At 37.5% G+C, this 15,666-nt stretch overlaps 1 protein-coding gene across 1 annotated transcript in view; it reads right to left on the bottom strand.

The window, feature by feature from the left end:
* Positions 1 to 359: 359 nt before the first annotated feature.
* LOC107738516 (syntaxin-binding protein 5-like) overlaps positions 360 to 15,666 on the bottom strand; it is a 141,106-nt gene continuing 125,799 nt past the window's right edge. Inside the window, exons 23-30 of the mRNA XM_016550273.1 lie at positions 13,984 to 14,166; positions 7,478 to 7,576; positions 4,680 to 4,919; positions 4,219 to 4,582; positions 3,085 to 3,250; positions 1,656 to 1,767; positions 1,074 to 1,294; positions 360 to 656 (exon numbers count right to left, since the gene is read on the bottom strand). Coding sequence (XP_016405759.1) covers positions 615 to 656; positions 1,074 to 1,294; positions 1,656 to 1,767; positions 3,085 to 3,250; positions 4,219 to 4,582; positions 4,680 to 4,919; positions 7,478 to 7,576; positions 13,984 to 14,166 — 1,427 coding nt within the window. The 3' untranslated portion in view covers positions 360 to 614. The remainder of the gene's footprint in view (positions 657 to 1,073; positions 1,295 to 1,655; positions 1,768 to 3,084; positions 3,251 to 4,218; positions 4,583 to 4,679; positions 4,920 to 7,477; positions 7,577 to 13,983; positions 14,167 to 15,666) is intronic.

Genomic DNA, 15,666 nt, shown 5'->3' with positions numbered 1-15,666 from the left:
ATATATATATATATATATATTGGCCTTATAGCAATGCAGGTATAGCCTACATTTTTTTTTTTGTTTATATATTTGTTTGCTATTTCAAAAAATATAAAGTTTTTTGTCATAGTTTCTATTATTGGCTTAGGTTATTAAATAAAATTTGTTGATCTTTTATTTCCCTTTTGTTTTAAAGTAACATGCTGCTTTTTAATATGGCAGTTTTACGTTTTTATAGGTCATCCATTTTGTTTCATGCACTCTTGTTGATTTCGTAACTTCCCAAGTATCTACACGGCGTGAGCCAAATTGATTCTTGTGAGGAGACCCCCATCAACCTCTGTACATAAATGAAGATGTCGTCTGATTTACAACATGGGTATGGAACCCCTCTTACTCTTAAATGCTAATGGTACATGTCCATTGTTTCGTAATCTTGTTTTAGCCGTTTCAACCAGTAAGAGTAAGACAATCCTATACACAGACAGAAGAGAAGCTGAACAGCCCTTAAGTCCATCCGTTTGGCTTGCTCTCTCTCTTTTAAAGAGTGAAAGTCCAAGTACCAGAGTCCGAGTACCAGAGTGGCACCCTCTTGTGGCACGAGCATGAAACGCACCCTCCCCGAGGATCCTCTAAAACTGATACCACTTCTTGTCTTTGCATTTCAGCATCAGCTGTGGAGGGCGAAAGTGAAAACAAAGAGATTGAATAAGCAAATTAAGATTTATTTGTATTTATATTTCTGTTTTCTCATTCTCTCGCTCTCCTACATACCTCGTGAGCGTGTTTAGAGAAGGTGTCGGCACTGGTCATCATCAGCGCGAGTAATATTTTTGAGCACCAAATCAACATATTAGATTGATTTCTATAGGATCATATGAGACTGAAGACTGGGGTAATGGCTGCTGAAAAGTCAGTTTTGCCATCACAGAAATAAATTACATTCTAAAATACATGAAAATAGTGAACAGGTATTTTAAATTGTAACAATACATAACAATTATATAGATTTGACTGTATTTACTGTATGTAATAAATGCAGCCTAGGTGACACAAAAGATTTCTTTCAAAACTCTCGCTCTCCTACATACCTCGTGAGCGTGTTTAGAGAAGGTGTCGGCACTGGTCATCATCAGCGCGGTCCTCTCCTCCAGCTCCCCCAGCCTCTGTCCTCTCTCGTCCAGGGCAATGCGAGCTCGGGCCAGTTCTCCCACCACCCCGCCTGCTGCCGCCTTCATGCCCTCCATTCCACCCTGTCCTGGGATGTGCTGTGCCAGGCTGCGGGACGCCTTACCCGCTGCTGCCTCACCAACTACAGAGCAGGAGAGAGAGGGAAACAAGACAGCGTTGTTATTGTTAACTAAAACTAAAGTAATTAAAAAGTAATTAAACTAATTCATTAAAAGGGAATCTGAAAATATTAAAATAAGAGCTAATTCAAAATATTAAGACATTTTATAATATTATATAAATAATACAAAAATAACACTAAACAAGGGAAAAAGAGAGAAATATTCTAGATTTTCAGATTAAAACTGATTTAAAGATTTTTCAAATTAAAACGGTCATTTTATATGTCAATCAGTGTCCTCATGTCTTAGTGGGCAGTTCTGAACCTGTGAGAATATGCTTGTACACGCACACACGGAGGAGTGATAAATAACTACACTCACACAACTCCTCTCGGTCGAAGGTTTGGGCGTTGCCGCCAAAAAAGCCCTTGAGAAAGCCACGGTTCTGAGCCTCAGGGGTCTCGATGGGTGTAAAGAGCTCCCCTAACATCTCCTGCAATTAATGAAGAATAAAAATCCGATCAAATATTGGAATGAAAGAGACAGCAGGACAGTCGATTCAAAACTCCACCAGCAGATGTCAGTATAGTTCCACATTTCACAATGTAATGTAAAATGGAAAGTTTTGACAAGACAAAACCACTTTCTTGCTCTTGTGTGTTTGACAGAGACAGTTAAAAAGAAAAAGGCTATGTTTGGAATTAAATACTATACAGTATGCATTAAATATGGTATACATTTAAAAATGGTATGTGAAACAGTGCACTATGCATTAATAATAATTCAAACAGTAGTATGCCACATTGCCGTGTAGAAGATAGCAAGTAGCCTTCAAAAGTTTTATAATTATTGTTATTTTTTTTATTTGAATTCAATTTAGATTATTTTAATAAAATAATGTGGCAAAAAAATTCTAACTGGAAACAAATGATTAAGTCAGTGACATTGCATTGTGGAATACATACACTAACATTCAAATATTTGGGGACTGTAAGATTTTTTTTTAAAGAAAGAAATAATTTAATACTTTTATTTATCCACATATTAAAATGATCAAAAGTGGAAGTAAAAAAATGTATAATTTCAAATAAATGCTGCTCTTTTGAACTTTATATTCATCAAAGTATCCTGCAAAATGTATCACAGTTTATACAAAAATATTAAGCAGCACAGCTGTTTTCAATTTTGATAATAGTCAGTAATATTTTTGAGCACCAAATCAACATATTAGATTGATTTCTATAGGATCATATGAGACTGAAGACTGGGGTAATGGCTGCTGAAAAGTCAGTTTTGCCATCACAGAAACAAATTACATTAAAATAGTAAACAGGTATATTAAATTGTAATAATACATCACAATATTACATATTTTACTGTATTTTCAATGTAATAAATGCAGCGGAGGTGAGCACAAGAGAATTGAAACACTGAAAAAAATGAAAAAATTCTACCAACCCCAAACTTTTGAACAGTGACACGTTTCAGTTCGGATGCATACAAAAAAAATTAGCATACTGTGCACATGGTACATACTGCATACTGCAAAAATAGAATGAATAGTATGGCATTATGCTATTCCCATCCTAACCAGACAGAGAGGGAACGACAGAGGGAGGGAAAGGACAGAATGACAACCGGTGTGGAAGAAATTACAGCCGAGATGCAGCAGGGCTCAGCTCAGCAGAGCTCAAAGCATCCATGACAAGCATGACATTTCACTTCAATAACCACCATCAGCATGCACACACACACACACACACACCACACACACAACTGTCCTCCTGAACACACACAAAGGCACAGCCACCTGTAGGTTGTCACACATCTCCTGGCTGTAAGTGATTCTCTGTATCTCTGTGGGGGAGCATAGATACAGCGCCTGCCCTCCGTTGGTGAAGCAGAATGTTCTAGCAATGCGCATGTCCGTTAGCGGCAGGTAGCTGACGTCTAGCAGAGGCCGTAAACTGGGAAGGCTTTAAAACATATACACATATAAGATAACAGGCTTAGCAACTGCATTCCAATATCCTTTGTATCGGAAATGACAGTGAAAATATTATACCGCACTGAAGGCAGGATTTTGTATGAAACCAACAAAAGCACAGTGCAGCCCTTCTGACTAGAGGTTTAGTGTTTATTGAAGGACTGAACTGGTTTCTGTAATCTGGATTAAACTAAAAAATCGATACCAAAAATGTTTTGAGCTGGTATTAAAGGAACGTTCCAGGCTCAATATAAGTTAATCTCTATTGACAGAACCTGTCAAATTCTGTCGATTACCACAGATACCTCAGTTTACTCATCAAGAAAATGTGTTCTGGAGGATTTAAAAGCTCATATCTAATGCTAATGCACTTATATTATTCTGTACAGAAATGAATTAGAACATTATCGCTGTAAATAGATTTTAGAAACAGACCCTGTTCCAGGGTTTACTGGTTTTACATGGCCATAACAGGGATGAAAACTTCGATATAATAATAATAATTATTATTATTATTTATATATATATACTGTATATATATATATATATATAATATTTAATTAATTCTATATTTCCCCCCTTTCATGCCACAAAGACGATCAATAGAGCTTAAGTTCTGTTCAGTTAATAATTCTGTTAATTACCACAGACAGACATTTTTACCTGTCCCTCAGTTTGTTAAATCAATAATAATAATAATAATAATATAGTTTTTAATTTATTATGTTCCTGTATTATTTTTTAATTACATTCAGTTTAATTACATTCATAATAATAATTATCATTATTTCTGTTTTAATGTCAGTAAATGATCACCAGTTTAGATGTTAGAAATTTAAATTGTAGTTTTTCCATTAGGGCCTAGAACCAACAACCTTCTGTTCACCAGCCCTGAGCTCTACTCACTACACCATAGTTTCCCAATTGAAACAACAACAACAAAATGTTAATGCAAACCTCAAAGTCATTATGTTTCCATTGGCACAGAAGCAGGCCAGACAAACGCTGTTACAAACCGACACCACGTCAGCCCGCAGCACGAAGGACGACTCAGTGATGTTATGCACATATAGACAGGCCTGGGAGGGCATGAAGAAGACCTTGGCCTGCCTCTCCGAACACACTACAGCTAAGTGACCATCTCCACTGGCCTCCTGAGAAGATGAGGGCGAGAAGTTGACCAGTTTCCGCTTCCGGGGTCGATCTGAGTCATCTGGGGCATGTTGGTCCCGCCACACCTCGTAGGGACTGTTGATAAGAGCGCCCCCACAGTCCAGGAAACCAAACCGCAGAACAGAGCCCTTCAGCATTAACACTGTGCCTGAGAGGGAAAACCAGAGAAAGAACAAAAGCATGAGGATAGGAGCATTGCATTTATGGGCATTCAAGAATTAGAAATGGAGGAAATCAAGAGATACCAGTGGGGGCCACAGTAACAGGGTCTTCCTGGCGTTCCTGCTCGTCCGTAGGAACGGACATTGGTATGATGAGCACCAGGCCCAGACTTGTGCCCACCCACAAGCATGGCGTAGGCAGGGTGTCTGACTTACGCCCATACGACTCTGCAAACTGCAGGGTGGTTACAGCCTCTTTAGTCTCCCTGTCTATGCTGGAAACGCTAGAACTCCGGGAACGGCTGAATGAGTTTTCTCGACTCTCTGAGAAAGAATGGAGAAGGGGAGAGAGAAAGAGAGAGAAAGAGAGGGTGGGGGAGAAGAGAAATGTCAGGAAAGATGGAAGACAGATGGATGAGTAGTAAAAGATAAGGAATATCAAAGAGTGAAAAGATAAAAGAAAAATATGGGAGAAGAATCCTTATGCTGTTAAAAAGTGGAATGACTGAAAGTGGAGTCACTCCATATGTGCGTTCACAATTACATTTAAACCACATCAACCAGAATCCAAGTTATAAAGTGATACAGATGTGCAATTGCAAACACAACTCTCTATTGTTTTTTTAGATTTGTTATTGACAAAGTAAAACAATAAATAATGTACATGCAGGACAGGGTTCACATATCTATTGTGAGTTAAAACATTGAAATTCACTTGTGCACATGATCAGACATGTCACAGATTTCATTCACATACACAGAGGACACATAGAACACACTCTCACAACTTGAAACCCATTCGGTGTCTTTACCGTCCTTTTGACCTTGAATTGTTTCCAGGTTCATATCCACTGCACACAGTATTCATATAGCCAGGCCCACACATAAAAATGTTTCTGGACTGATTTACGCTTCATTCAATTATTTAAACTCTCTCTCTCCCTTAATCTGAAGCATGTCACTGAAAAACCCAGGCAAAAAAAGGCAATATTTTTTTTTTTTTGCAATACAAGTTATATTATGATAATATATGATTATTTGTTATTGTCATATCTTATTTTACATTCAGTATCTTGAAAAGCAGCAAAAATTCTATATTAGAATTTGAGTAGCATTTTCCATTGAGAATCGTGTTCATCCTGCTGATCAAAAGTGTACTGCATTCTCATAACATAAACCCATGTTCTGACATTATGACAAATGTCTGTTTTCTTATAATGGGTATGTGTATGTAGTGATGTGAAGAGAATTCAAAATGTTTGTAGGTATGTCAAAAATATAAAAAAAACTGTGTTTCTCTAAGGTATGAGCTACAATATTTTATAATTATTTATAATGTATTATTACTTAAATACTAAACTTCTGCATCTGGGTCATTCTCAGGAAACAGTGTTGTTTGTGTGCTATATGTGTTCCCATGATTTTCAACTACAAGAGTAAATTAACATGGTACTGCACTCAGTAACATTATATAATAGATGTATATCTTTATTGTGTTGAGTATGTATAAATAAATAAATGTTTTCCATTGTACTTTCCTTATGTTCCCCTTTGTTCTGCATGCCTCAACAGTTCAGCTCTGTTATAAGAAAAAAAATGATAGTGATAAATTTTAACGAAAAAAAATAACTAACTAAAAAACTAACTGTATATAATGTGCTAGCTAAGACCATTTTTATATTAATTGCATTTCCCACATTTAGCCTCAAAACATCTTGAAAGGTCAGCAAAAAACGTTTTTCAAATTGTAAGACATTGTAAGAAAACATAAATGATTTGAAATAATGTAGCATTTTACACTTCTGTTCAAATATTTGGGGTTAGTAAGTTTTTTTTTTTAAAGAAATTAATACTTTTACTAATTACAGATTATTAAATTGATCAAATGTGAAAGTGTATTTCAAATAAATCAGCATATTAGAGTGATTTCAGAAGATCATGCGACACTGAAGACTGGAGTAATGGCTTCTGAAAATTCAGTTTTGCCATCACAGGAATAAATAACATTTTTAAATATTTCACAATGGAAAATGGTTATTTGAAGTTGTAGTATTTTACACAATATGACAGATATTATTGTATTTTATTTTTGATCAAATAAATGCAGCCATGACATAAGAGGCTCTTACCGACCCCAAACTTTGAATCTGTAGTATATTTAGGATTTCGGTTAATTATATAAACTTTGAATGAATAAATGAACAAGCAAACAAATTAATTTATTTTCTGGCACAAACAACATTGTTTCTTGAGAATGACTCTCCTATGGCCCTGTGAAGGTCCTCTTTCTCCCTATTATCTGACACATGTCCATGAAACATAAAACCAGCATCATGGTCATGACAGCACACCTTACTATGTTCTGTGTACACTATCCCCCAGTTTGAACCCTTACCATTAAAGAATGACATTTGTTTTTAGAATGACCTCACAGCATTCACCTCTACATTGATGATTGATAATACTGACAGAATCATTAGATCTCCCTTAGACATTGACATACAGAAAGTGTTTTCCTGATACAGGTTAAGCCTCGCCTTGGACAGATCACTTTTTGTCACATATAGTCCAGGACTAGATTTAATCTGTGTCTCGGAAATGTCACAGTGCGTGATGGACAGATGTCTACAAGCCAACAACACTGCAGATCGACAGAGGCTGGTGTGAAACACAAAGCAGACATCATTGTAATGTTCAGCTGCTAGCAACTATGGTGTAAATTCAAACCTGAAGACGAAGAGCAAGGTGAAGACTCTGAACATCATTGAACGTGACGAGAGAGGGGTTCTGACCAAGCAACTATGAGCGACACGACGGGACGGAGTGAGACGTGACGCTACAGGGTGAGTGGTCCTTGTGACCCTCAAAAAGACCCTCCTTACCTCTCTCGCTCCAGGAGTAGGTGGTGATGTGATGCTCATCATGAGAGTACATACTGACTCCGTGTAACTGCTGCAGCATGGCTCGTCGGGACGGATATCCTATCCATTGAACGCACACACACACACACGACACCCCAACGGCCACAATCACACACACATAAATACAATGATCCACGTCCACGGCATACGAAATGACACATACATAGACACAAATATCAGACGTGTACCAAAACACGAAAAAGACATGACCAGAACATCACGGTGTACAGAGAGTGACAGAAAAAGATAAAGAGAAAACAGATAAACCAATATGCAAGAAAGAAAGAAAGAAAGAAAGAAAGGGTCCTGACAGGTTGATATTTTTTTTTCTAATACCTGCCCACAACATTTCAGTAGATTCGATAGAAAAAAACTGAAAAACGCTCTGACAGAATGAAATCCTTTCTTGGCTGTGATAGTTTTTTCAAGGATACTTTGCTTATAGCTGTGTGTGTTTGTGATCACAATAATTAATGGGACAAGTCACTCAAAAATGAAATTTCTGTCATCATTTCTGTAATCATTTACTCACCCTCATGTCAGTCCAAACCTGTAATACTGGCTTCAAAATATTCAAAAACTTGTAATATACCAGAACATCACGGTGTACAGAGAGTGACAGAAAAAGATAAAGAGAAAACAGATAAACCAATATGCAAGAAAGAAAGAAAGAAAGAAAGAAAGGGTCCTGACAGGTTGATATTTTTTTTTCTAATACCTGCCCACAACATTTCAGTAGATTCGATAGAAAAAAACTGAAAAACGCTCTGACAGAATGAAATCCTTTCTTGGCTGTGATAGTTTTTTCAAGGATACTTTGCTTATAGCTGTGTGTGTTTGTGATCACAATAATTAATGGGACAAGTCACTCAAAAATGAAATTTCTGTCATCATTTACTCACCCTCATGTCAGTCCAAACCTATAATACTGGCTTCAAAATATTCAAAAACTTGTAATATAGTGTATTAGTGATGGGAAGATCAGATCATTTTCCTGACTGGGATCTTTGAATCTTGTTCAGCAAAATGAACAAATCTTTATTCAAGTAATTTCATTAATTTGAGCAGAGTTATTAAAAAGAATTAACATGTTACATTTCCAGTAGCCAAATTTCTCCAACACATCTACTTATGTCAACTTTGACCATTCCAAATGAGAAAATCATAATACCAGCCAAAGACAGATTATGAGAAATGATTAATGATTAAATATCTACTCAACTGTGTCTTCTTGTCGGAGTTGTGTCCTCCAGCCTGTTGCCTTAAAGCAGAACCTAAAATATCATTGTAGTAACCCATGGAATCATTTCTGTTTCCTTTACATTGCCTATGCAGCTTTCATGTGACAAAATAATGATCGACTAGGACCAGAAGACTCGAGAGGTTAACTAATCATTTCTGTTTTCCATACAGGAAATTATTAGTTCACCTTCTGAGTCATGAACGACAGGATGTTGCACATGCGTGGTCACAAAAACACCGAACAAATCACTCTCTGAGACAACTCGCTATTCCAATGTCATTTACTGTAAAAGAGTCTTTGAAAATGAATGAATAACTCATGAGAGACCCATCACTTTTGCATACAATATGATATGTATGTATACTTCTACAGTATGGAGATCTGTTGACTTTTTTGGACATTTCTATTCACTATGTGCTTTCACACAGTTTACAGCAGCATGCACATTCTTCAAAATATCCTCTTTTATGTTCCACAGAAGATACAAAGTCTAATGGGTTTGGAATGACATGAAGGTGAGTAAATAATGACAGAATTTTCATTTTTTGGGTAACTACCCCATTAACACTGACCAAGACTGGTTACTGATGTCTCACAGCATTCATTTCCCAAACAACATAACACAAAGCAAACAGAACACAAACCCACAAATCCAATCTCACACAGAGCAAAATGGTCACACACAAAATCACATATAACTTTGTGGAAAGACACACAAATCGACCTATTCTACTGACGGCTCCTGTATCTGCGGGGATTGTGAATATAATTAGTCGTATCCATCCTGTTAGCCTATTAGTGTGAATATTTCATGATAGAGATGGGTGACAGAATAGATCTGCTCGCTCGTTCTCGCTCCCTCTGGGACTCTTTTGCTGAGGTCACTGACTGTCAATCACTGCAGGGAAACCAAATAACACACCTGTTATTAGAAACACCAACAACGCCCTCTCTCTGTGGGACAGGCAAACGATTGTGGAAATAAGTTTTTTTTTTTTTTGTCTGATGAATTCCTCTGTGTTTATAGTGTGTGTATATACGCATAAATGTTGCATAGACTTATAGACTTTACTCAGCACCATATTTAATTTCTGACAGCAATGAAAACAAGGCTGTGAATTATAGAAGTAAAGTGTATTCATTGGATCGTACTGTTGTTTACCAGCTTACCAACTGTTCAGCTGACAACACATCTTTCAAAAAGTCTTCCAGTAGACAAAAACTCCATAAAACTGTTTGAAAGTTTTGGGTTATGAAAATTACATGTAATCTAGGACCTTTATACAAAGCATGCCATTGTAAACACTGTAGTCTATCTCTCACTAGTCTAACTTGTTTTTACCCATGTAAAATTTAATGTGGTCTTAACTTTTTTTTAACAAATTATGTGTCAACAAATGATTCATGTTAAATCAAATCAACAAAGTGTGTGATTGAATGATTAACTCACAAAAAGATGCCCACTAATCGCCACAAACTTCCTTTATGATGTAACTTGCAGAAAAGGCTCTAAATGAATCGTTTTGGTAAAAGGGATGTGACTCAGTAGATTTTAATGGGATAATGGGATGTCAAGGACACAATGGAATGATTTAAAGTCTTATTTACTACCATTTATTCAATGACTTGCAACACATTTCTGTAACTGTCCTTATTTTCTAACATTTTGCTTACATCAAGTTTGTGTGTGTGTGTGTGTCTTTCCACCCTTAATGCTGTTTATATAAGACTATGTATCCCAACTTCCCGCAGCTCTCTCTTCCTGTAGCGTGTCTCATTAGTGACGGCCTGGCTCTCCTCGCTGCTAATTGACCTTTAATTATCCCAGCGACCCCACTGCGGCACCACATGCCTGTTACCGTAGCGATAGGGACGCACGCCATGCGTTGAGACCAAAGAAGCGGTAGGCAGTCCTCTAACGGACAATAACACTTTTCCAAGTGGGGAGAAAAATAAATTAGCCATGTCTATATCTAGACAGACATGGATTCATTTGAATATCGCAACATTATTCAATTAAAAAATTTCAAGCGGAGTCTGTGCAGAAGAGATTCAAAGATGAATATTGAGATTTCAATACTGTTAGAATGTCCAGGTGGAAATAAAAAGAAAGAAAAGGCGGTGACGGGAAGGTATTTTTACTAGATTGTGAGCAATCACATAATTTTTTCTCCAAAATTAAATCAAATATAGAATATTAGGTTAAAAAGGTAATTCTGGGAACCATCCAGCCACCGTGAAAACCTTATGAACTCTGTGACACTATGTGTACACTGCTTTTCAACTTGGGCTGGTTGTCCTGGTTGGCGTCCTTCACGTAAACAGGATTATGGACACAGATGACGGCACAGGAGGAGACACTGCCTATCGCTGCGATTGGATTAGTTAATGACAGGAAGTCGGTGCCCAAGCGAGGATATGATCTAAGTGATGTGTTACCGCTGTACAGACCATGCTAATATGAACACGACATCTGCTATAGGGACATATATGACTGACAAGGACAAAGAATTGACATGAGATAAAGACATACAGAAGTCACGTTTGCCTGTGTGCAAGCCCACGATAACAGTTAAAGGAGTCATATCGCATATATATAATAGACCTAAATATAATAATAATAATAATATTTTTTTATCCTGAGGTTCAAGGATATGAAGAGCAGCAGGAAGAGAAAGATGAGAAAGAGATACATTTGTTTTTTCAATATATGACCCCTTTAAATCAGGGCTCTTGTAACACACACTCCAACATTTAAACATGGAGGTGATAAGAACAAACATTTGAACATACACACATATTCTGATTATGTGTTTTGTAGAAACGTGTCGTGTTGATTGGATTGTCCATGTATTTCATTTTGGTAAATTCCCTTCTAGTGATCCAGAGGAAACGGCTGCAATTTCAATTCACATTAAGAAAGACGCTCGAAGAGAAATAAGTCCGCAACCATAATCGTTGTGTAAACTCCAACCTAAGCTTGCTCAGAGACTGCCTACATTAATTTTTTCATTCACATCATCAACCCACCTGTCAAACTACTATGTGTAGAGGTAGTAATAAAAAGCATTAAAAACAGAAAGTATAATTAGGCTCACAGCAGTGTCTGCCTCAGCCTCCATGTTTGAAGCACAAATACGGTCTCAAACATAAAAGGGACAGAAGATCCCCAAAGCTTGAAAAGCAGAGTCGTTTTTGTGAGTCACACTTTGAAAGGTTTGTGCCGTTTCTTTCTTTCTTCTCTTAGTTTTACTTTTGATGACTTTTGAAAGGCTGGTTAATAAAAATAATACACTTACTTCATCAAAATGTATCCCATTCATCCAAATACTGACTTTAATCAGGATAAATGGGATTTAAATTTAATTAAAGTTTATAACACAAACCTATTATGAGATCACAAAAACGTTCCACCAAAATGTCAGCAAAAATGCAGTATGGTAATTGGTGCATAAGATACTTTGTTAACCCTTTTCCACCAACATGGTGCCAGTGCCAGAGCCCAATCTAGTCCCATTCCGATACAAATAAATGGACATAAATTGTCATTCAAAACCTATATGACTTTTTTCCCTTTGAAACACAAAAGGCGATTTTAGGAAGAATTACCTAAAGATGTGACATAATTCACATACTGTGCTTGTGAGGTTAAGTTACCTTTTAAGAATGTTAAGTTGTGTGTTGAGGTGGTTTCCCTTTTAAGAGATTTATGCTTGCATTTTGGTTGGAGTGCATTAAGGTGATTCGGCCGGTTCACAGCTTTTCATCCAATTTCTACAGTGACTGTGTTCATTTAAACGCACAGACACCTACATGTAGTGACCCCGACACGCAAACTGTGTCTCTGCCTGGGCAAACCACACTGCAGCTTAGTGTTACTAAAACTCTGGTAACTTGAGAGTGACTGCATTGGCCATCATCTAGTCAAATCACAACAACAAATAACTCTGACATTCAAGAGCATTAGGGTCACCACATGTAGGTGTCAGTGCGTTTAAATGAACACAGGCAACATTGAAATTGGATTCACAAAGCCGTGAACCAGCTGAACCATTTTGATGCAGTTCAACTAAAACACAAGCATAAATCTCTTAAAGGGGAAACCCCCTCAACACACAACTTACTGTAACATTCTTAAAGGGAAACAAGCACAGTATGTGCATTCTGTCACATATTGAGTGTATGCCACCATACTAGTGACTTTTATTGCATGGAAAAAAAGATGCAATGGAATTTAATTGTGACTGACTTGTCAGTATCAATGATTTTGCCTAGACTCACCTTTAAAGGGTTAGTTCACCCAAAAATGAAAATTAGCCCATGAATTACTCACCCTCAAGCCATCCTAGGCGTATATGACTTCCTTCTTTCAGATGAATCCAATCGGAGTTATATAAAAATTGTCTTTGATCTTCCAAGCTGTTTAATGGCAGTCAGCGGTTGTTGCAGTTCTTCAGTCCAAAAGAAGTGAAATAAAGCACATCCATTCATAATAAAAGGGCCTCACACGGCTCCGGGGGGTGAACAAAGTCCACCTGTAGCGAATTGATGCATTTTTGTAAGAAAAATAACCATATTTAAAACGTAATAATCAATTTAATCTAGCTTGCACTCACTGTTGTACACGGAGGCAAGTACGGGCGGATGACGTAGGACGGCTTGAGGGTGAGTAAATAATGGGCTAATTTTCATTTTTGGGTGAACTATCCCTTTAAGGTTCCACAGAGGGAATTTACATGGGTTTGGAACAACATGAGGGTAAGTAAATGATCACAGAATTTTAAATTTTGAGGGTACTATTCCTTTAAGACTATCCCTGTAAAAAAATACAAACAAACAAAAAAACATGATGCACCCTATTTGTTTGTGGGCAGTTATAGCATTGTTCGGCTCTCAAATGCAGCTCTGGCGGTGCTGGAAGAGATCCACAGGTCCCCTGGCTGAGCACCGGCTAAGTGGAAAAGGGATATGCTTCCTGTGTGGCATGATAGGGCTTTAGTAATCATCAATCTTTCCAAAAGTGTGGAAAACAAAACAATAAAACCAAAGAAAATGCAGTGAAATCAAAGGATCAGAAAACACAGCAATAAAACCTCATACCCACCTCCTTGTATCCCTTGATGAGAGTTAAACATGCATAAGTGGGATGGGACAGTGGGGGAATACAAGAAAAAAAAGGGTAAATGGATTAAAGGGATAAAGGAGCTGGAGAACAAGCACACACCTTCGGTGAGGGAGGACACAGGCAAAGAGACCTCCATGCATGCGGCGGACTGGGCCTTGCGGAAGGGCGGTCGGCCAGGCCCCCTGCGGGCGAGGCGTGGCCCTTCAGGTCCCCCCGGGACTCTGGCCCTCCCAGTCAGACAGGGCTGGGAGGTGGGGCTAGTGCAATGTCCATTCACATGATCTGTAACAACGGGCATAGCATTAGCAAGAAACCCAAATGAGATTAGAAATAGAAGAGTGTGTGTGAGAGAAAGAGAGATGAAGAGGGCAGTGGGGATGAAAACAATGCAGCCGCAAAGGAGAGAGAAGCCTTAACAGTAAGAGGAAGCAGTCAACTAATACCAACTTTAATCAGCCAAAAATTTTTCTGATTTGAAAAGGAGAAATTTAAAGGAAAAATTAAAAAGAAAAGGGAAGGGAAAATGAAAATGGAATGGAAAAAAGGGGGGAGGTGAAAGGGAAATGAAAAAGGAAAATAAAAAGATAAAAGGAAAAGGAAATGGAGGACAGGAAAAGGAAAGTGGAAATGTTAAGGAAAAAGGAAATAAAAAGGGAAAACAAACAAACAAAACAGGAAAAAGAGAAGTAAAAATACAAAAGAATAAATGAAAAGGGACAAGAGAAAAAACATGGAAAAGGAAAGGAAAGTTGCAGGTAATGGCAGCTGTTCAAAAAAATTAAGCATTCTGAGAGGCTTTCTCATCCCTTCTAAACTCAGACACTTGAAAGAACGAAGGTGGAGGACTTGATTTTACAGAAAAACAGAAGCTTCCATCTGCAGTCTATTTATGCAGTTTGTTGAGGGAGGTCTGGTTGAGTATTCAGGAAAAGACCCAGATTCAAACTCCCTGCATCTAAAACAGCAAATTTTTCAGCAACACCTCCAACACACCTGGATCAAAGTCTTACTGGTGTCTACCTGCGAGAGACAACCTGTAGCCAGAACCTCTCAGTTGGAGGCAACTTGTTTATATCTACCACAGTATCCTCTAGGTTTTGACGGACTCCTGACTATTCTGACATTCTAGCTGTATATTTCCCTCCCTCCCTCCATTTTATATCTATCAATCATTTTCATGCCAACGCAGCCATCCAAATCCACGACTGTCTGCTGTCATTTCATATTAGTGGGATTTCTACTCAGTCATTTTTATATAGCACTGTAGACTTGGCAACCAGAACTTTGACACTGACTCATGGTGAAACAAAGCACTATTAAGAACACCATCTGTAGTACGTTTGAGAAACTAAAATCATCATTTTAAAGACTACATTTGCTAGTTCATATTTTCTTGTATGAGCAAGTTTTATAGTGTATAATTTATACACTAACATTTAAAAGTTTGGGGTCAGTAGAAGACACACACAGTAGCTCTCTATCTCAGTCACACACACATACATTACACTCACACAACACACTGTAAAAGACTGTAAAAAATTCTACAGTAACAACCTGTTAATTGGTTAACAGTAAGTTTCCATACTATATACGGTGAATAAATGTAATTACATTTAATGTAATTTTACAGTAAAATACTGTTAGAAATACGGTTTTTGGAAGTGAAAAAGAAAAAGTCGTATATTATTGTATAATTTACAGTGAAAAAACGTAAATTGACACTCCCAGAATTCCCTGCATGACACTACACTGTTTTTTTGTTGTTGAAATAACATGTTTCTT

This window comes from Sinocyclocheilus rhinocerous, unplaced genomic scaffold, assembly GCF_001515625.1.
Source record: "Sinocyclocheilus rhinocerous isolate Xijiao unplaced genomic scaffold, SAMN03320098_v1.1 scaffold1215, whole genome shotgun sequence".
NCBI lineage: Eukaryota > Metazoa > Chordata > Actinopteri > Cypriniformes > Cyprinidae > Sinocyclocheilus > Sinocyclocheilus rhinocerous.
The sequence above is the reverse complement of the archived record's forward strand: the minus strand, read 5'-3'. Positions and strand labels throughout refer to the sequence as shown.